Genomic DNA, 22,520 nt, shown 5'->3' on the forward strand with positions numbered 1-22,520 from the left:
GAGAGGTTGGATTGAGAGAGAGACTGTACTGCCATAGGATTTAGTAAAGGGAAAAACTAAAAGAAAACAATCCTATGCAACTACATCATGCTATAATAGTTGTTCACATAAGGATGAACAGATGAAAAACTTAACTGAAGTAAAATTTCATAAAATGAATAAAACATGAAGTCAGGTATATTAATACGTAAATGTTCAAATGTAATCAAATTTTCTATGTTAAGAATAAGAGAAAAGAATAAAACGTGATGAAGTGATTTTAATGAAGTAACCTTTGCCTTAGTATAAAGTGGTTGTATGTTATTGGGTGTCCAGAGAAGACAGGAGAGAGAGGGAAGCAAAGGGCAAATGAGTATAAAAGAGGTGCCTGGGAACATTCTGGGTTATTTTCTCTAGTTCTTGCAATGAGCAGAACACATCATCTGAAGATAGGCCTGGGGGGTCCAAAGTTAGAAATTAGAGCAAATAATGCTGGCCCGTCAGTAGCTATCAGCTGCCTCTGAAGTCCCACAGGCTAACCAAGCCCTTTCTCAGCCTCCGGTGACCATCATCTGGTTTGGGGGTTATCACAAACTTCAGCTATGGAGGTCCATTCAGACTTAAGTCCCCAGTCTCCATGTCAAAGATCAGCTGGAAATGGGAGTTGAAGATCTCACTCACTGGGGCCTCTGCCAGGCAGGCATCTGTCGAGCATCCTCCCCCTCCACGTGATCAAACTCACTACTAGGTAGTGATCAGTTGACAACTCAGCACCTCTTTTCACCCGAGCAGAATGTTTCTCCTAAGGCCCCGAATTATGCATGGTCAATAGCTTCTAGATTAACATGTTACCAATAAAAACCCTAATGTCTAATAATGTATTTTCCACACCAGAAAATACAGCCACATGATGATAAGATTGGGCTGCAGCCTAGTGTCCTGGTGCCACGAGCACTTTTTGACGCTCTTAGAATTGAACATGATTTTTGTTATAGACACACTGTGGTTTGCACAGGAGTCACAGAACATTGCTCGGATTCAGATCCAGGCCGTTCCTCCTAATCACTCCCCTATAGGTCTCACTGTTGTTGCACACATGGACGTTTAAAGTAACCCCCAGGTGGAGCATTCTCAAGCACTCCACCCATGGACTCCAAGAAGGCCAGTTAGATAAGTGGAGATGACAGTCAGGACCCATTTCCTGACCCAAAGGCGCAGGGAACAAACCCTGTCATCCACCGGGAAAAACCCCAACTTACAGGCAGCCAGCCGAGGGGATACCCCCAAAGGCATACCCCAGCCTGCTGCCTCTAACCAAGGTCAACTCCAAATTGAGATGTCCAGCCCTTCTCCAGGAGGCCACATCCGATCCGGCCGAGGGGATGAAGATGGGATAGAGACACGTGGATAAGGGCCAGAGATTAATAATAGGTAATGATTAAATGACAGGCAGACACTGTCCCCCCAGAGCTCACTTACTGAAGGAATATAGTGTTCTGCCATTTAACAGCACTTCTTTCCAGGCGCCTTTTGTAAGGCTCTCCAAGATGTCTCTTATGGGAATTTGAATGCAAACTTTTCAAATGTTAAACTAGGCCTGTGTCCTTGAAACATTTCAGTCTGGACAAAATAGTTATTTGCTATTATTTCACTGCCTTTTATGCCTTCTGTTGATTTCCAGTCCACATTACAACAGTGATGCTCTAACTGAAGACAATGAAAAACACATTCCTGACATCCCATAGTGTGAGTTCAGATAGAAAAGACCTTAAAGAGGTTGTTAAATGCTGCTGTTTGTTTCTTCTAATCACACTTGTGTTTTTTTCCTCTCATCTCCTGTTTGCTCAAAGTTTCTGAGGGGGATTTTTTGTCAATGGCTAGAATTGAATCTTTCATTTACTAACAAAATCTGTTAACCACTACACCATTTGGAGGCACCAGTTTCAGATTGAACTCATCCATCCATCCATCCTCTTTCACTTATCCAATTTGGGGACGTGGGGAGAGAGCCTATCCCAGCTGCCATAGGGTGAATTAAATAAATAAACGAAAATCCATATTGTAACGGAGTTCATCATTGTGGTAAAATTAGTGAGAAGTGCACTGCAGAAACACAGAATACAGCAAAATTTAGCAAAAACAAATGTGTAAAACTGAATAATGTTAAACTGTTGTTGTCCTTCATGGATTTATGAAACAGAAGCAGAATTTAATGTTGTAGACCTTCACACTGACTGTAGACTATTTTTCAAAATTATTTTATAAACATTTAAATGTATAATTTACAAAGCTTGTGTTTTCAGTATTTGTTTTTCACAATTAATAAATATCTTTGTTTTTTCTTCCTTAGGTGGGAGGAAGGGACAATCCTGCCGTTGACCCCATAATCCATGGCCTAAAGGGTGTGGTCCATCATGGTGAGTGGCAGGTCCAGTTAGTGCTGAGAGAGGAAGGACTTCAATAGTGTAGATATTCCCTAATATATAAAATCAAGAGAAAACATATTTTTGAAATCCGTCAAAAATCTTCTTTTAAACTAAAAACAATTCTGAGGATAAGGATAACACTAACAGGTGAGGCGAATCACACACTTCATCAGGGCACCTGGATGAACACCAACTTTTTTCCACTTGATAAAAGTTAACGTGAGGGTTTCAGGTGGTTAGGGACAAATGCAATTGCATGGCAGGATGCTGTAAATCAGGGGTGTCAAATTCAATTGCACAGGGGGCTAACAAGATAAACATTTATTGAACACACTAAAACAATGTTTTTTAAACATAAATATAAATAAAAACAGACAGGAATATTATTCCAGTTCAGCAAAGTGCGCTGACTTGGTTCAACATTACTTGGCAACCGGGAAAGTGAGGCAGGTTGCACTGGTGCATTTGTGACAGCTTCACTTGAAACGCCTTCACCGCATCATACATGCCATTTCTCCTCCTGCATCTTTACTCCCATCCTGCGGACTAGTCCGCTTTTTTCACCGCACAGCACCGGCGCTCCATCTGTTGTAAGTCCAACAAGTTTGTCCCAGGGCAGTTTCATGTCGGTAACACTTTGACAAACGTTTTTAAAAACGCCTTTTCCTGTCGTTGTCCCGTGCCTCGATTTAATGTTCAATATTTCCACTCCACGGATGAAGATGGTCAGCTGTGCAATGTCCATCATGTCTGTACTTTCATCCACAGCCGAGTATGCAGTGAAGTTTTTGCTTCTTTCACACAGCTGTGTTCTTAAATCAGTGGCCATCTCACAAACCCGATCAGCAATCGTATTTCTGCTCAGGCTCACATTTGCCAAAATCTGCGTTTTGTCTGGACACAAGACGTCGCACAGCTTTATCCTGCAGCTCTTCAGAGTGGTACCGGGCTGATTTGGCTCCTCTGCCACGATAAAACTTGCTTTCGCAACAGCTTCACTTTGTGATTTTGCTCTGGTGACAAACGTCTGCTGAAATGTCAGATTCTTCTTTAGCTCTTCTACTTTCTGTAGTTTCTGCATTTGGGTTTTTCAGCTTATCCTGACGTTTTGTCTCGTAGTGCCGTCTTAAATTAAATTCCTTAATTACAGCCACATTAGCTCCACTACTAAGACACACGGTTTACCAGCATGTCTGTAAACATATATTCAGCCTCCCACTGGCGCTGAAAGGCTCTGCTTTCAGAGTCAACTTTTTTCTCCACCATTGTGAGCGGCGAGCTTCACAATTACAGAAGTTTGACTTGATTGACGGGGAATGTTCCCAGTTAGCCTAGCGTTCAGCAAGGAGGCTGCAGCGCTGCATTATGGGATCTGTAGTTTGTATATTATTAGCGCCTCATATCGCCGGGCCATGCGTAACAATAATAATACATCTCGCGGGCCGGATATAAATGTACGCCGGGCCGGATATGGCCTGCGGGCCTTGACTTTGACACATGTGCTATAAACGGACCAAACTTCAGTCAGGAGAACAACTGAGACAATCCATCCACAATACGAGGTTAGTCATTAATATACTGCAACCAGAGGTGGGACCAAGTCATTGTTTTGCAAGTCTCAAGTAAGTCTCAAGTCTTTATCCTCAAGTCTCAAGTAATGTCAGGCAAGTCAGAGTCGAGTCTCAAGTCACTGGTGTAAAAGTCCGAGTCAAGTCACAAGTCTGAAATTTTGAATTTCAAGTCCTTTCGAGTCTTTAAAAAAAAAAAAGAAAAAAAGTATGTTGCAGTTATGTAAATATTAGACCATGTAATTTTTAAATCTGTGTTTTTCTCAACACATGACAAAATAGTGAACTTAGAAAATATACACAAATTGTGAAATTGCACCTCTTTAAAATGCAGCTCAATTAAACTTAGCTCCAAGAATAATTTTCACCGACAGTTCTGAGATAAGCTGCATGTTATTCTTGGATGCGGTTGTAGGACCGGTGTTGTGCCAAAAAGTGATTGTCTGCCAAAAACTGATTTCCGGTATTTGCCAAAAAGCGATTGCTCATATTTAAAGTGCTATAAGTAACTTGTTGGGCTATAATATGTTAAACATATGTCAAATGCATCCCTTATGGATGACATAAAGTCATCTTGAGCCACAAACAACATTCGTGTAGCAAGATACAAGCCGCAATCAGTTTTTGGCAGCGACTTTTATATAACCTTTATTTATGCAGTAAAAAAAATCTAATTAACATTAAAAATGTCTTTTGTAAGAGTAAGTTGCCCAACAGGACAGCAGAAATGGCAGCAAATATTACAATAGTTCTGTAAAAATATTTTAAGTGGGGATAAAGGACCGGATTGGTTATAATGTAAGTACAAGTTGTAAAGATACTTAAAAAACAGATAATTTTTTAATTCTATATATAACCCCTTTGTATCCCCTGTTCACCGAAGTCTATTTACGAACATACGTAAAGATATTACACATAAAAAATACACAGAAACACTGGAAATCAGTTTTTGGCAGACAATCACTTTTTGGCACAACAACGGCTTTAAAATCGCATGACAAAAATATCATATACATTAAAAAAACTGCATCACCAACGTAGCCTGGACAACATTTGCTAGTTAGATGAAGTCAGCTATCTCATCGTAGCATATTTATATGCATATTTATAATTATACGGTTCTTGGAGTGAGTGCACACACTCGTGAAGTTTAGTAACTTCAGGTCACTGCAACAAGCCCAGGTACAGTTTACCGACGGATGGGTACAGGACCTTGAAATGCACCGTGTAGAACGAAAGACCATCGTACGTATCATAAGTTTACCAGTCTCACAAATAGTCTTCATAAATATACATTCGTTATCCGTTTATTAATATAACCTTTGAGCTTAACGGTAATTAATTAGTAGTGGAAATAATTTCTGGTACGCCTTACAGAAATGTAGCAGTGACAATAATATTGTATGCTGTAATCGCACTGGACAATTAGTGATACAAAACAACTGTTTTATTCTGTGAATAAAAGTATATGTTTTTGTCAATGTACCATAATAACAGAAGCGAAACGCAATATTGTGTCAGGACAATTCACTATTTATGCACAATAAATAAAGGAGCATAGCGCGACCATTTCTGTTCAGCGCCAGACTTGCTTGTAACCTATATCACCAATTATGTTAAGAAAAATGACGCATTAACTACAACAGCAGACTGACCTTCGTGTAAATGCTTGGAGCAGACTAACCTGTGAGCTGGAGTGTTCTGGGACGTTATATTTGGTCTTTGAATGGCTGCAATCCAGTCGCGTCTTTGTTACTTCGGAAACATGGCTCGAACAATTTCTCTTCAACGACGTAATCCGATAACAACCGATCTCTTTACCCGTCGGCTTCCCGTGGCTGTCATGCGACCGGCTATTGCAGTTAATGATACAACAGCTTCTTGACATTTTTGTGTTTCTTTTTATCGCTGTGTGACTGATTTCAATTGAAAGCCTGCGTGCGCTAGTACCGCTTGCCACGAGTTCCCAGAATCCTTTGCGGTTCTACCCGTGAATGACGTCACATTTTCAATCTCCATATAATATGCATGTTAAATTTTATATTTGGGGTAAAATATCAAGTCTTTTCAAGTAAACCGGTTCAAGTCCAATTCAAGTCCCACGTCATTGGTGTAAAAGTCCAAGTCAAGTCACAAGTCTTAGAACGTTTTTTCAAGTCAAATCTAAAGTCATAAAATTAATGACTCGAGTCTGACTCGAGTCCAAGTCATGTGACTCGAGTCCACACCTCTGACTGCAACAACATGAGAATAGAGCCGTTGTGATAGAATTCAGCATGAATGAATCAATGGTACAGAAGTGGAGAAAGCGCAGTTTTTGGCTTTCCCATATTCCAAAAGTGCTTTGCTATTACTGTCGCTATTACTGTAATTTGCAGATGATGTTTGCAGCCGCTGCAATGCTTTCGACTAAAACAGGTGCAGCTTGATGACACCATCAAAATCTCTACCGTTGGCCAAATTTATATCGTTTCTACCGTATACCGTTTACACCGCCCACCCCTACTGTACAGCCAAGAAAACCAATCATAACGACTAAGGCAACATGTGCATATTGCTGCTCACCTGAACACCACATTAGCAGGTGTCCTGAGTTTATTCACAAAACAAAGGATGAGAAAATAAACTGGATAAAGAGAAACACATGGTGGTGGCATTGTGCTAGGACTCTTCAGGCTGCAAAGTGTGATCTGAGAGAAGACTTTGTCACCTGCATGGGATGACATCTACAGATCCTGTGTGAGGTGAATCAGAGACCTGAACTAACTGAAGTTAGTCCTGTAGTGAGGACATTGTACCTTGATAGACCTAGTGACTGTTCTAGTGCACTGTTAAAATTTAAAATAAGGCTCAAATCATACTCACCTTATCACGACTACTGCTCCAGTGAGACCTGGTCCATATGGATCTCCTGCAGCGGTCAAAACCCGCTTAGGATGTACACTCCAAGGTCCGATCACAAACTTACAACCCGAGGACAGTTCCACGCATGCCCAGTGTTTGTTCACATCTTTCAGTTCAGATTCAGGAGATCCATTCCAGCACATCCTCGTGTCCGCTGATGGCTCTGAATCCGTTCAGCTACCTCCTACTCTACCATCAGCAGTTTCTATGTCGTCGCCTGCAGTGCCGCCATCACCAGACTCACTGCCTGTGGCTGCCATTCCGCCAGAGGTCACTGCACTTCCTGGTCCTAACTCACCTGGTCCTGTCTCTACCAAGCCCCGTACATTGTGCCCAGTGCCTGCAGAACTGCCTGACGATTTGCAGTTATGTGCCTGCAGCTGCATCCCATTCGGTCGGCATTTGGACCTGCTTCGCCGCCACCGCTGGCTCCACGGTCGGCCCCCTGAACTGTTTGGCCTGCGTCGTCGACCTCTGGGTCGACCTCTGGGTCGACCTCTGGGTCGACCTCTGGGTCGACCTCCTGAACTGTCTGGCCCGTAGAAAAGTAACACTCCTAAAGAGCCCAGATGAGCGCATCAGAACTGTAGAAGTCTTAGTGCAGGACAGAACCTATATCAGACCTGTGGCGTGTCTGATTCCTCTGCCCCACTTCCTGACAAAGGTCAACTCTAACCAGTTAAACATATTTCTCGCTAGAAATATGGGGGCGGCTGTTGTAAAGACTCACCTTTCAGCACACTTCACCAGCTGCACCTTTTTTCTTTTCCTCACCTTTGATTGGGTGTGGTGCTTGCCCTTAATTGCACTCACCTGTCACCCGTTATATAAGGACTGCACTCACCTACCGCTAACTCTTTCTTTACTCCCACATGGGGCGGCAGCTGAGGTGAGTTTCTGTTTGAGTCTCCTGAGTTCATCTATTATTTTGAGTTACTGAGTGACACACTTTATTTTCTTTATTTCCTTTCAGTTAGCAGTCCATGCGTGTCTTTCCTTTTGCTCATTATTCAGTAAAACAAGAAACTTGCAAGTGATTGTTGACTGTTCATTCTCATCCTGACCGAATGAGCCCATGATGGTAACAAGCTCCAACCTCCTCCGAGCCTTCCTTCAAAACATAACCCTTTCCTGACTGATAGATTCTCAGTTGCTTCTTTAGATTGTGGCATGGTGTGTTGCTTTTTGAGATCTTTTAGCCTCCTTCACATTGTCAAACAGATCCTGAGTGATGCGTTGATTCAACAGGTCTGCCAGTAATCAAGCCTGAGTGAAACTGAACTCAGCATTCCAACAAATGTCGTTAATCACAGTTACTTCATGATTTAACAAGAGGGGCAATTACTTGTCCACACAGGCCCAGGTGGGTTTGGATAACTGTTCTCCCATAATGAATGAAATCATCGTTTCGAAAATGCATTGTGTGTTTACCTGTGTTATCTTTGTCTAATAGTCAAATTAGTTTGATGATCTGAAACGTAACTTCTAGAAACGTTAAATATACCGTAATTGTCGGGCTATAAGCCGCTACTTTTTGCACAAGCTTTGAACCCTGCAGCTTTTAGTCAGGTGCGGCTTTTCTATGGATTATCCATGATTTTTGTGATATCGTAAGACGATTTGTTTTGTTTGTTCCGCTGTTGTACGGCACTACGTTGCCTGGCGGAAGGGCATGTGATCAGACACACAGTATCGGGGTTCAAGAGTGGTATGTTAGTCACATGTCCATCCGCCAGGCAACATAGTGCCGTACAAGTAGCGCGAAAAACAAACTTCAAAGTAGCGCTACACGTTCAGCCGGAGGCGTGGATGACGAGCAGCGATAAACTTGCGAAAAGCAAGTTATGCTCAACTCCACCGGTGGAATCTGACAGCGTGGAAAAGTGTGAAAACATCCACGATCACCAACGGATTTCGAAGGGCTGGACTGCTGCATGATGGAGAGGAGGTGTCAGTGGTGCGTGACATTTTTAAATACGATGAAGGAATACAAGACAGTCAAAAGGAGTTTCATAGAGCTACGTGCACGGGTGAGTGATCGGGTGATACTCACAACCGAGGCATTGCAGTCAGATTTATTTATACCAAGAGACAGTTGCATAGCATTTCCTGTTTTTCAAGCTTACTTATCAGCATGTGTGTGTGTTCTGTGTGTGTGTGTGTGTGTGTGTGTGTGTGTGTGTGTGTGTGTGTGTGTACGTGACAGGATGTAATGGCATGTGATACAAAAATATATGAACATTTTAATACATTTGAAAGCTTTATAACGGAGGTATCTTTTAATAATAGACATCTGCAGTTTAAACTTAAAAGTTACTTCTATCAGGAGGACACCGCCACGGCCCTTCAGAGGGTGTTCAACTCTGACACTGACAACGAGGATTTGTTTGGTTTTGAAAGTGACAACGAAGGAAAGAAGCTGAGAGTGGATGACAAAGCCACCCTGAGCCTGTTCGTATCCGACACTGGAGGAGAGGACTTTGGTGGTTTTAGTGCGCAGGAAGATGGTGGTGAATGACTGACTTTTCTTCTTGTTAAAGCCGTGTCACTGCACCTGAGCCTAAAAGGTAGTCCGAATCTATTTTTCTGGTGTGCTGTAGGTTATTGTTATGTACTACATTTGTTACTCATTTATGAAGCACAGTACATGTTTCGTACTTGTAATTATGGCTACTTTTACATATACCTAAAAAGTTATGCAAATATGTACCCGTAACTTGTTTTTCAAAATATTAATAAAAGGGATGTGTCTCCAAACAGCCATCTCTTTCCTGACAATTCCCTTTGTGCATATTCTCTTACATATGATAAGTCAACATTGAAACACCTGCGGCTTTTGGTCAGGTGCGGCTAATGTATGTACAAAACAGGATTTTCCCCTGATTTTAGCTTGTGCGGCTAATATTCAGGTGCGCTTTGTAGTCCGGGAAATACGGTAAATGAATAACCTGACAAAAGAAAACCACATGGTCCTCCCAACCACCACAACTCATGTTTCTCATCATTCCTGGATATCATTGCTATAATGAACCTTTCCATCTGTAAACCTGCAAACCCTTGCAAAGACACTGGGTCCCTGTGTTTGCTATTAGAACCTTTCATTCAGCCTTTTAATTTCACATTGATGGTGCAGGGACATTCACTGGCTACCTTGCAACAAACTGCAAGGCAGTTTGTAAAAGAAGCACAGGTGTCTTTTTTGTTATGGTGTCTTCTGCCAACATTTTTCTTCTCTTTTTTTTCATCATCTTCAAAGCTTTTTTACCCACCCATGTTCTTGGGCATTTTGTTAAAGAGTGAAACACTAAGTTATGTCAAAGTTGACAATGTTACTTCAAGGCTGACAATCATATGTTGTTTTCTCTGTCATCTCTTGGGGATGCTAAATTATGAAAGCACAAATCAAAGGAAATCAAGACATTATGTCAGGGTCTGGGAGGGTACCTGCAGGTCTCCAACAGCGGCCCCTCCTCCTTTAGGTTCGGTTGCTCCTCCCTGGCTGACCACCTGTGAGCAATTATTCCGGCAGTATATCAGACCTGCGCTCTCAACCATTCATCGCCTGAGTATCTGCTATCCCCATAGGTAGCACCTGGAGTGGAGGTCTTGTCTCCCTCACTCCCGCCTTCCTGCACCTGGGCCGCTTGCTGCTGATACGACGTGGCCTGCCGGCCCACCACTCACTTGCCTGCCTCCCCACATCTCGACCGCTTCCGGGCCTTCCGCCCCACCTGTCCCCCCCACCTGAAACCAAGTAAAGCAACTCAATTCAACTGTGGAGGATCGTTGATTGTCTGCTGGATCCCACTGACCGTGATCTCCTCTTATTCCAGTGCCCCGGCCCCTACCTAGTCCTGTTTCCGCCTCCCCGCTGCCTCTGCTGTTCAGCCGTCTCCTACAGGTGTCTAGGTCACCCTCCGTTATCTTAGATTATCCTACGCGCCACTAGTGTGGTGGCGTCATTTTGTTTTTTTTGCTTGTGTTTGCCTGTGGGCGGAAATAAATCCTTTGTTCCCTTATCGTCTCGCTTCCGGGTTGGTTTCTGCACCTGTGTCCATCTCTGTTACCTCGTGCCGCTGGGCCGTGACACATTAAACCTAAAGGCTCTGAAGCAAGTCTGAACCCTTGCCACTTCAGTTTGCAGGGAAATAAAGCTTGTTATATAGATTATATTGCATTGATTGAAACTATCTGTCCTACTATCTTTCAAACAGAAAAGGAGACCTTTCTGGAGCCATTTGTGCTTAAGGACCTGCTGCCATCCTCACTGGGAAGTTATTATCGTTACACTGGCTCTTTGACCACTCCACCCTGCAGCAAGGTGGTAGAGTGGATCATTTTCAGCAGTCCTGTCTACTTCTCTTACAAACAGGTAAGAAGCATGCCAGTAATACAGCTGTGTCAACTTGTTTCCTTAGTTATATAAGAATAACACCACTCATTTAAACATATTGCAAAACCTTATTTTTATTCTATGTTAATGCTGAAGTTAATTAACCACAACTTATTTTATAAAATGTAAAAAATTCCCCTCTCTCCTCTGCTGGCGGTCTATCCCTTAAGCTCGGGTTCTCTACTACGGGCCTGTGAGCATGAGGGTCCTCGTGTCCCCTTTTCCTGATGTTGCTGTCATTTGCTATGGCTACGTCTAACACTATGGCCGTCTTCCTCTCCTCCACCCCTACTATGTCCGGTTGGTTAGCCATCATCAGTTTGTCCGTCTGTATCTGAAAGTCCCACAGGATTTTAGCACAGTCATTCTTGACCACCCTAGTGGGTGTCTCCCATTTTGGCTGCTCTTGCTCCTCTTTCTTGGGTTTCTGCTGTCTGAGGTATTCACTGAGCATGTGGTCAGTTGTCTGATGTACTCGTGGATGTTCATTGTCTTATTCTGGATGTGGTTCTAGCGTACAGATTCAGTGTGCTGGATTTGGGGTGAAATCCTCCATGAATGGTCAGGAGCTTGTTATCCCAGCAGGATACCTGATCACCAACAGGGCATAGGTGTTGATAACCCGGATCTTGTTCTTGCCATTCAGCTGACTAATCAGGACTTGCCTTACTTTCTGCAGGTACTTGGTGGTTGCAGCTTTCCTAGCGGCCTCGTTATGGTTCCCATTTGCCTGTGGGATTCCCAAGTACTTGAAGCTGTCCTCAACAATGTTGCCTTCTGGTAGTGTGATGCCCTCAGTTCTGACTACCTTTCCTCTCTTTGTTACGATCCGATTACACTTCTCGAGTCCAAATAACATTCCAGTTTCGTTGCTGTAGATCCTTGTGGAGTGGATCAGTGAAGTGATGTCCCATTCACTCTGGGAATACAGCAAGATATCATCGATGTAGAAGAGGTGGTGTTACTTAAAGCAGTTTCACTCCGGTTCTTTTTTTAATCGTTGGGTCTCCAGAGACGGCACCGGACTGAGTAGTTATTTCACAAAATCTTTATTCATCTTCAGTTACGCATGCACCTTCTAGAAGGAGGGACGTTCAAGGCTGGTGTCCCTCTGCAGATCTTCACTTCTTCGTTTTGTTACAACCAGCTTTATAGAAGCGACCCCATCATAAAACCCACATGATGTGTTGTAAACTCTGTGTTTGTATATGTATGTGCAAGCACGTGAGTGCCAGTGTGTTTATGTGAGTGTACGTGAGTGACTGTGCGTGTGGGTGGGTGTGCGTCGCCACAGTTAAAGCACAGTGTGTCTCTGTGTATGTGACTTCCTACTGGTCATAAAAGTCCATCTCCCCTCACCCAAGCTACACCAAATTCCTTTACAAAACATACAAAACACAGTTAACATATTACAAGCACTGAGACCCCCACTCTGCATCCACTGGGCCATTGGCCTCTTGTTGTCTTACTTTAACAGCTAAGCATGTGGAGGGTCTCCTGCAAACCTACTTCTAAGTTATGACAATTATAAGCTTTTCACGTACTAGCATTAGCATCCCCCATCTGTAGCTTCCTGTCTCCTTTTATGACAGGCTGACACCTGGTGTGCATAAATTCCTCTCCCTCTACTGTAGCTAAACCAAACTGAAACCCACAGACAAATCCTTCCCTATTCCTCTGATCTACTGCTGGACCCTTTCATCTAAACAAATTTAACACATTATATTCTAATAATTGTTTTCTTGTACTCACAGTGGCTGATATCCTTAGACAGTCTTGTTAATGATCTCATTGAGGAGGTCCAGGCCTATGCAGAACAGCAGTGGGGACAGCGCATCTCTTTGGTAGATCCCGCTCTTGATGGTGACGTGTGCTATAGGCTTTCAGTCGGCCTCCAATGTTGTTTGTCACATCCCCATTGAGTTCTTGATGAAGGCTCTAAGGGTCCTGTTGATCTTGTACAGTTGTAGTCATTTCAGGATCCAGGTGTGGGGCATCGAAGCATAGACCTCCTTGTAATCAATCCAGGCAGTGCACAGGTTGGTCACTCTAGCCTTGCAGTCTCGGGCAACTGCTTTCTCTACCAGCCGCTGATGTTTCGCTCCTCTGGTATTCCTGCCAATTCCTTTCTGTGCCCCACTCATGCATTGCATGATCCGGAATGTATTCACTATGGAATGTGAGAAGGAAAAGTGTGAACAAAGCAATAAAATCATTTACAACTTTTGTAACTGACAGACCTCTTACTTTTAAAGTAAGAGGTCTGTCACGGTGTGAGCCGTACAGACTGGACCCAGAGCAGATTTAACACAGAAGTGGAGCGTACATGACAAGAATTTATTACAGTGAGTGAAACTGTGGAACAGGGTTCATACGCCTTTTTCAGGGTCAAATTCAAGCAATGCCATGTGAAAATTAAGACAAATCATCCTAGGTGAACAAATCAACTTGTTAGAGACATTCTTCTCCTGTTGATAAAAAAACAACCAAAAATAAATGAGTCTTCTCATCAGATATTGATGCTTCTTTCATGTGTGACAAAAAATAGGAGACAGATGTTTGTTTGTTTGTTAGTTTTATTGGGAATTAACTTAGCTTCTCAGATGAGAGGTGAAAGGTCTTCAAGCAACTTAAAAAAATCCAGACGCTTTTCTTCCCAAGCTCCTTAGACTACAATGACCTGGATGACTGAGAACCTTCACAGACACATTCTATAGTTAGTATCTGAAGTCAGTTTTGTTAATGATCTGGCTGAGGCTAGCCTCCAGTGTTGTTCTCCACATCGCCTCATTGATCTTTTATAGTTCTAGACATTTCAGGTCCACGTGTTAGAGACTGAGTCATAAGTGTTCCTGTAATCAATCCAGGAGGTGCACATGCTGGTCAGTCTGGTCTTACAGTCTCTAGTGACTGTTCTATCTGCCAACAGCTGGTGTTTTGTCCCTGTAGTGATTCTGCCAAATTCCTTTCTGTGCCCCGCTCATGTACTGAGCAATGTGCCTGTTCATGCTAGACACTATGATGGCTGACAGGTTTCTTTCATGTTGTGCTGAGTCAGGTAGTTGACTTTGGGATTAGGACTGCCCAGGCTTTCATTAGCCATTCTGGTTGTGTCTCATCTATTAGCATTTTGCTCATTTGTGCTGCCAGACAGTCATGGAGTGCAGTTAGCTTTAGCCAGTAGATGTGAATCATGCCAGGGCCTGTTCTGTCCAGCTCTTAGACAAAGACTTGCTCTTGGATGTCTGCCACTGTGCTTTAATCTGTTCTTAGATCCACTAGCCACTGGACATTGTTGTCCTCTGCTGTATCCTTCTCCCATATGCTCAGTAGAACAGGACTGGTTCATCTCCAGTATTGGTGGGGCTGTTCTCATATTATTCTCTTGCCATTGACAGTATGTTTTGGATGGTTCCATGGAGAACATCTGGTATAGCATCCTGGCTTCAGTAATTGTGCGTCCCTCCATGGCTATGCCTCCCCAGACCATTACTGACCCACCACCAAATCTGTCATGTTGAGTGATGTTGTAGGCAGGGTAACATTTTCCACATCTCCTTGAGACCCTATCACATTTGCTAAGGGTGAACTCATACTCATCTGTGAAAAGCACAGGGCACCAGTGGTGGACCTGCTTATTCTGGTACTGGAATTGGCAGGTCCACTACCAAGAAAAATGGTGGTATTGGAAAGTCATGTCCGTGTGTATTTTTATCTGATCTGTTTGCTCAGGATTTGACAGAGACAGGCACCTGCTGGTCCTTGATGGGTCGTGGGAGTTCTAAACTTTGAAATAGTAACACAGCTCAGGAGTGATCATATATATATATTGCACAAGGAACAGAAATCCTACAGAGGATGCCTAGAGAGAAGATGGATTGATAAGAGGCATGGTGGTAAAGTGGTTTGCACTGTCGTCTTGTAGTAAAACGTTTCCTAGATACTCGAAAAGGAAGGTTCCTGCATATCCTGCAGTTTAGATGGCCTGTGTATCCCTGTGAATGTTTCCTTCAGGCACTCCTGTTCCAGAGACAAGCATGTTATATTAATTGGTTATTATAAGTGTATAGAATAACATGCTCTGCTTTGAGTGGTCAGTAAGATTAGAAAGGCGCTATATAAAGAAAAGTGCATTATGCCTGCAAGCACAATAATCTGCAATGTAACTACATAGTCTGAAAATAAACAACTTAGAATTAATTTACTCTAAGCTACCTGATCTCTTAAAAAATAAATCATGAAAAGGGTTAAACTTACAAAGCTGTCTCAGTGAAACAGTGGCAAGTCCCATACACACAAAGTTTTCTATCACTGTTTTGAATGGGCAAGACAAGTATGCAATAATCAAGTTTTTTGTTCTAAATATTAATAAATGTTGAATTGATATTGAGATTTACAAAGGGTAATTACGAGTTGTTCTGGGTTTTTTTTGTTTGTTTGTTTTTTTAGGACAAAGCATTTAAAATAGTATTTAACAGTTGAAGTGTTTATTGTCATGTGTCCAAAGGAAAAGAAGGCATTTCTCTGTGCAATGAAATTCGTTCTTTGCTGTCCACACACAGATGCCGATTAACATGTAAAATAGAAAAAAAACATAAAATACAAATGGTACAAATAAACAAAAGAAGATAAAAAAGAAGACAATATTAAAGTGTGAAACAGAGATCTACAAAAGAGCTATGAGCTTAATATGCAGGGTGACTTGATGTGCAAAAAATTATTATTACTGTTCATAACAGTTGCAATGGTTACACAAACCTGTATGATAAATCCTAGAAGTTCGAGGTTTGTTTGTTTGTTTGTTTTTTAAATCACTGTGGCTGTTATTACTCCGTGCTTTAGGTAAAAAGTGACCTGAGTGATAATTTTCTCCAATTAAGTTGTAAAACCACTCTGCTGTCTGAAAATGTGTTAGATAACTCCATTCCAAATTGATCTGTCCTTCCGCTTTGGATTTGGCCTTAATCATACTGTCAAAGCACGAAATATGAACAGTATGGAAGTAAGCATTAAATAAAGAGCCCTGATGTTAAACTTGCCCTGTGCCTTCAGTAGTTTATACTTTAAAACTGTCAAGGTTTTTCTTTGGGAAATGCAAAGATAACCATTGTTCAGTTCAACTCAGTGTTATGTGTGACTTGATGTTATTTACTACGTTCATCATATTGTAATTGTGAAGGAAATCCTGTGTAACCAGGCCAGCTTGAGCAGAATAACTCAGCAGATGCTGCGCACTTAATGGTGTGTGTGTGTGCGTGCGTGTGTGTGTGTGTGTGTGCGTGTGTGTGGTTTTATATAAAGTACTTTGAGCTCCAAAGTGTTGAGAAAAGTGCTCTATAAATAAAACATAAATTGAGTATTTGGTACCACAGATGCATCATTGTCTTGCACACACTCAAAAGTGACACTAATCCTCTGCTAATAAGCTACCTCCAGAGACTCCTCCTTGAAGTGACCCCTTGATCCCTAATGAGAAGGAAAATCCATCCACCCTAATTATTAAGCCCTGTTACTTAACATAAATAAGAAGGTGATCCGGCATTAAGACTACTGACAGAACAATATTTTGCCCATGTTTATAGCAATAACAAACTTTTTTTTTTCTGGTCCACTTGGTAAAGAAGGTCCTGCAGCAGCTACACTTCCTGTGTCCTGAGGAAAATAACCTGACCTTCTGCCACTCCTCATTTGAGAGCGTACTCTCTTACTGCCTGGGTGTTTAGTACGCAGGGGGCTGCGCCGAGGACAATAAACACTGCCCCAAAAATCCCTGGCTGCCCTCTGCCACCCCTGTAGGCCATTGCCAGATTCTCCTGTCTCAGGAAAACCAGGGCCATCACATGTGACCACTTGCAGCCCGCCGACCACCTGTTTGACCGCCACATTACTTCAATAAAGCGCTTTACAAAATTCCCACCCAAACCTACCGGGTACATAACAGTGCTCAGTACATATTATTTATTTAAAATGTTTGTATATGGAAGGAATATGTTTATTCTATTTTCAAAGGACAACATACCAACAATACGTGTAAGCAGTACAATCAATTTAACACTGCCAATAAAGACATATGTGCTGATTTGAGTAGAAACTTTATTGCACGTAAACATTTGACATGACAGGAAACTCCTGAATACAGCTTTTGTAAGCTACCTCCTGGAATTTCAGTGACACTTTTCATTTTGTAATTGACTTACGGTTGCTTTGGGCTCAGGTTTTCGAAACGAGATTCAGCCTGAAGTGAATAAAATCAAAGGCCTGTTGAGTTTTGCTTTTTGAAACACTTTCGTTTTGGATGATAGTTGAAGTAGGGTTAGCAAAAAGGGGCCGATGCTCAGATACTTACATGACAGCTCAACAAAAATCGGCTCCTTTCAAACAGACTGCGTGTGTGGACACATGTGTATGAAGAGCCGGTCTCGTGTGTCGTCAACCTTTTAATGTTTTTTGTTATACTCGACTCATTTCACAATTGCCCTAAAATTGAGATGTCAACAGAGAAATACTAGTGAGATTAACCTATGAGTACCAATTCTAAGTAGGATGGGTGAGTTAATCCTTCCACCTGAGATGGTTCAGAACATTTTAAATTGTAACATGACATTGTAAAATACCTCTTCAGAATAAATACTGATATGGTGATTTGGATTTTCAAATAAATATACTTAGGCTATATCCACACGTACACAGGTATTTTTAAAAATGGAGATTGTTGAGTCAAAACTTAGACCTCGCTGACTCGTGAGACTTATTTCCGTGAAGGAATGATGCAAGGCAACAGTGATCAATCGATTTTACTTGCGCAAGGGAGGCCCCGGTCGGTGTCTCAGAGCACTCTGAATCCTACCACAGACGACCTCGACTCAGGGCTCCGCTTGCCGCCTTTTATTGAAAACAGTTACAGTGCACACAAGCACCTCCCATTGTAAAACCCCCCTATGGTTACAAAAGATAAGGCATTGTGTGTGTGTGTGTGTGTGTGTGTGTGTGTACGTGAGTGTGTCTTTCTGTGTGCGGGACTTCCTGATAACAACTGTTTTTAACAACATCCTTGGTCATAAAAAGGGTAGTCTCCCCCACACCCTATATATGGCTCAATTCCTTTATTGGTTCACCATGCACAACACAAGTGAGGCCATGAAGGGCAGGAAGTTTACTAAACAACAAAACAGAACCTTCACATGGGATGTGCCTGTAATAAAACACTACAGCCTCCCACCATTCGACAGGCTGGAGAGGGGAACAAAGGAATGTCTTTGATCACACAGTTTGAAACAATGTAGAGATGGTAAGCATAAAAATGACAACATTTAACAATTCACTCTAACAGAGATTTTCCATTTTCGTTTTTAAAAAAAAAATCTCATCCACACGTGCAGTTTTAAAAAAATATGTCTGTCCACATGTAAAGGCTAAAAACAAAATTTTGGTCAATCAGAAGTCTAGAAGCCTGGGAGGGAAATAGTGATGGGATTTCCGGCTCTTTTTAGAGAACCAGCTCTTTTGGCTCGGCTCACTAAAAAGAGCCGGCTCTTCAGGTTGTTTTGTTGCTTTAATTAATTTATTATTAACAACAATATGAAATTATGCACAAAAGGAATTATTAATGTAAAAAAAAAAGTGGTTTTATTTATATATGTTTATATATAAATATATACAGTGGACCCTAGAGACAAAGCACGTACAAACTCCAAAACACATTTCTAGCGTTAACTGAACTTCCAAAACAGAGCTACCTAGATCACTTAAATAACACAACTGAAAGCATATGTGTATTGTGTGTGTATTTATACACAAGCACTCATATATATTCAAATAATTAAAAAAGAATTTACATTTACCTGTTACTACCACACACCAAATCCGGTCATTGGTACTTGCTGGCTTGTTTAGCCACTAGGTAACAAAAGCTCAACACTGCCCCCTAGCATCCTGGAGCACTTCTGTTGTGTTTTGTACGTGTTTTGGAGTTTGTACGTGCTTTGTCTGTAGGGGCCACTGTAAATATACTTTTATTTGTTCACTCCACATAAAATGTAATAAATAAATCATATAATACAAAAATCAACTATTTACATTTTAAACTTTTAACTATTTAAATTTTCAGCTTTTTCCTTTTAAACAAATTTAAAGTGAAACAACACAAAACACTGCAAACCACAACACAATTAAATATAAATTATAATATGAAAACAAAAAGAAGATGCATATTCTCTGTCATATGGACCTGCATGAATAAACTTTCTGAATCCTTTATCATCTGCAACTGAAAATAGTTGTGGATGATTACTATACCTTTCTAATGTGACGTTGTTGTCCCTGGCTCTCTCTCTCTCTCTCCTGCTCTGTTCCTGTGCTACTGCGAGTGTAACTACTGCCCCTCCCCCTCTGCTCAGCGCAAGCACAAGGCTCGCGTGCGGAGTGAAGCAAAAAAAAAAGTGCGAGAGAGAGGGTGAGAGAAAGAAGAAAAAACAAAAAAACAAAAAAAACCACGGCTCCCATTAAGGATCCAGCTCACGTAGTTCACTTCAAAGATCCAGCTCTAAGAGCCGTTTCGTTCGCAAACACCACATCACTAGTGCATTTGCTTTGCACGTGCATTAAATTAAAGTTGATTATGACGATTAAGCATTCTGAGGTGGAGGGTGGGGGCGGATCCCTAATATTTTTGCTGGGAGTTGGCAACCCTATTAGTTAGGTTGTTTAATATTTCTGCTAAGTACTCTTTAACCCTCTACAGCATAGCATTGCCCTGTGGCAACAAACCACATTTTCATGCCTTACACTGGCCCTTCAAAAAAAACAACCTTTTTTTTTTCCAAATAATGCTACCAGGCACATCTCTTTGAAATAAAATGAAGAGTTGAAGGTGGTGTGACTTTCATTTGGGGGGCAGGACCCCTTTCTGCAAGCTGCACTACATGACAGACATCTCCATTAGGAGGCAAGATAAAGATCACTATTTTACATGTTTATAGTGAAATAAATGTATATTAAAAAATACTTGTATGTGCATGAATATGTTAAGAAGCATATTTGATTGTTTGTTCTACTTTTTTAAATTTATTTATACAGTAAAACTGTTAATTTTCATTCTTTGCCTCAAGGCAACACTGCGCAGTTAGCCCAATCTTTTTCAGGCAATATAATGCATTTGCATATGTGTGTAGAGATGTGTTTGTGTGCATTTATATGATCATAGTCAATGTTTTTACTTTACAATCTACTCATAATTACAGGACATGGATGTAAAAACCTTTTATGCAAGGAAACCAAGGGAATGTGCACTTTCTGTCCTCAGAAAGTGAGGACAGTGAGCTGGAAAATAACTCAAAATGTTAGAAATATTCCAGTGTTAGAAAACAAGCACTGCTCAGTGTTAGCCATTGTTAATCTTCAAAACTGACTAGGTTACTTTTAAACATATAACACTGTCAAAAGTGTTAATTTAACACTCAACAGTGTTGTATTTAACCCTCAGAGGTGTGGACCCATACAGGGAGTGCAGAATTATTAGGCAAGTTGTATTTTTGAGGAATAATTTTATTATTGAACAACAACCATGTTCTCAATGAACCCAAAAAACTCATTAATATCAAAGCTGAATGTTTTTGGAAGTAGTTTTTAGTTTTAGCTGTTTTAGGGGGATATCTGTGTGTGCAGGTGACTATTACTGTGCATAATTATTAGGCAACTTAACAAAAAACAAATATATACCCATTTCAATTATTTATTTTTACCAGTGAAACCAATAGACCAGTGGCACTAACCCCGGTGGTGATGAAGTGCTTTGAGAAACTTGTGCGTTACCACATCACAGCAGCCCTACCCAGCAGCCTTGACCCACACCAGTTTGCCTACAGAGCAAACCGATCGACAGAGGACGCCATAGCAACAGCACTCAATGTAGCATTAACACATCTGGAGAGGCAAGGAAGCTATGTGCGTATGCTCTTTGTGGATTATAGCTCGGCATTTAACACCATTCTTCCATACAAACTGGACGCCAAGCTAAAAGACCTAGGGCTTCCTCACAGCACCTGTAAGTGGATCAATAGCTTCCTCACCGACCGCAGACAGAGAGTGAGAGTGGGACGTTACACATCTCCAGCCCTAAATCTAAGCACTGGGTCGCCACAGGGCTGCGTGCTTAGTCCACTGCTCTACTCGCTTTATACACACGACTGCACCCCCGCCCACCAGAGCAACGCCATTGTAAAGTTCGCAGATGACACTACTGTGGTGGGGCTCATATCTGGGGGAGATGAGTCTGCCTACAGAGATGAGGTGGAGCGGCTGTCTTCATGGTGCAAGGATAACAACCTTCTCCTAAACACGAAAAAGACCAAAGAACTCATAATTGACTACAGAAGACACAAGACAGAAATCCAACCACTAATCATCAGCGACGACTGTGTGGAGAGGGTGGCAGACTTCCGCTTCTTGGGAGTCAGCATAGAGGGAAACCTATCCTGGAGTGTGAATACCTCTGAGCTACTGAAAAAGACACAACAGAGACTGTACTTTCTGAGAGTGCTTAGGAAGAACAACATCACACAGAGACTGCTGGTGTCTTTCTACAGAGCCTCCATCGAAAGCATACTAACGTACTGCATAGGCATATGGTACGCTAGCTGCACAGTGGCTCAGAGGAAAGCACTCCAGGGAGTAATCAACGCTGCCCAAAGGACAATCGGCTGCCCTCTCCTCAAACTGAAAGACCTACACAGTTCCCGCTGCCTCAAAAGAGCCCATAACATCATAAAGGACACCTCACACCCTGGACACTCCATGTTCGAACTGCTGCCTTCAGGTAAACGGTATAGAACAACATACACAAGGACTAACAGACTCAAACACAGTTTCTACCCAATTGCAATATCATGTCTCAATGCTACTAAAAGTAGATGACTTTCATTGCCCCTGTTGTCATTTGTGCCCTTGATGTTGGAATGCTTTCAGACATGTTTTGTTGGATGCGCTAACAAATTGATTGAGTGATTGATTGTTTGAGTGATATATCAACTAGGTCGTATGTTGAGTGTCTGTATGGGGCCTTAGGCCTGGATTGCTTGGGTGTATCTACGGTATGAGAATACTGTATTTTATATGTATTTCTATCTTTTATATCCTATCATTATAGTTTTTAAGTATTTAATTATAGTTTTTAAGTATTTATCTTTTGTGATGTTGCACTGACCAGAGACATCTTTCAATTTCATTGTACCTGTGACAATGACAATAAAGAAT

General features: G+C 41.7%; 1 protein-coding gene across 3 annotated transcripts in view; it reads left to right on the forward strand.

Moving 5' to 3' along the window:
• Nucleotides 1-22,520, forward strand: part of LOC101479224 (receptor-type tyrosine-protein phosphatase gamma) — a 371,804-nt gene that overhangs the window by 254,450 nt on the left and 94,834 nt on the right. For all 3 annotated transcript variants that reach the window (XM_076883640.1, XM_076883639.1, XM_076883641.1), the window contains 2 exons: nucleotides 2,330-2,396; nucleotides 11,092-11,249. In XM_076883640.1, the coding sequence (XP_076739755.1) occupies nucleotides 2,330-2,396; nucleotides 11,092-11,249 (225 nt within the window). The remainder of the gene's footprint in view (nucleotides 1-2,329; nucleotides 2,397-11,091; nucleotides 11,250-22,520) is intronic.

The sequence above is a fragment of the Maylandia zebra genome, linkage group LG5, assembly GCF_041146795.1.
Source record: "Maylandia zebra isolate NMK-2024a linkage group LG5, Mzebra_GT3a, whole genome shotgun sequence".
NCBI classification, from domain to species: Eukaryota; Metazoa; Chordata; class Actinopteri; order Cichliformes; family Cichlidae; genus Maylandia; species Maylandia zebra.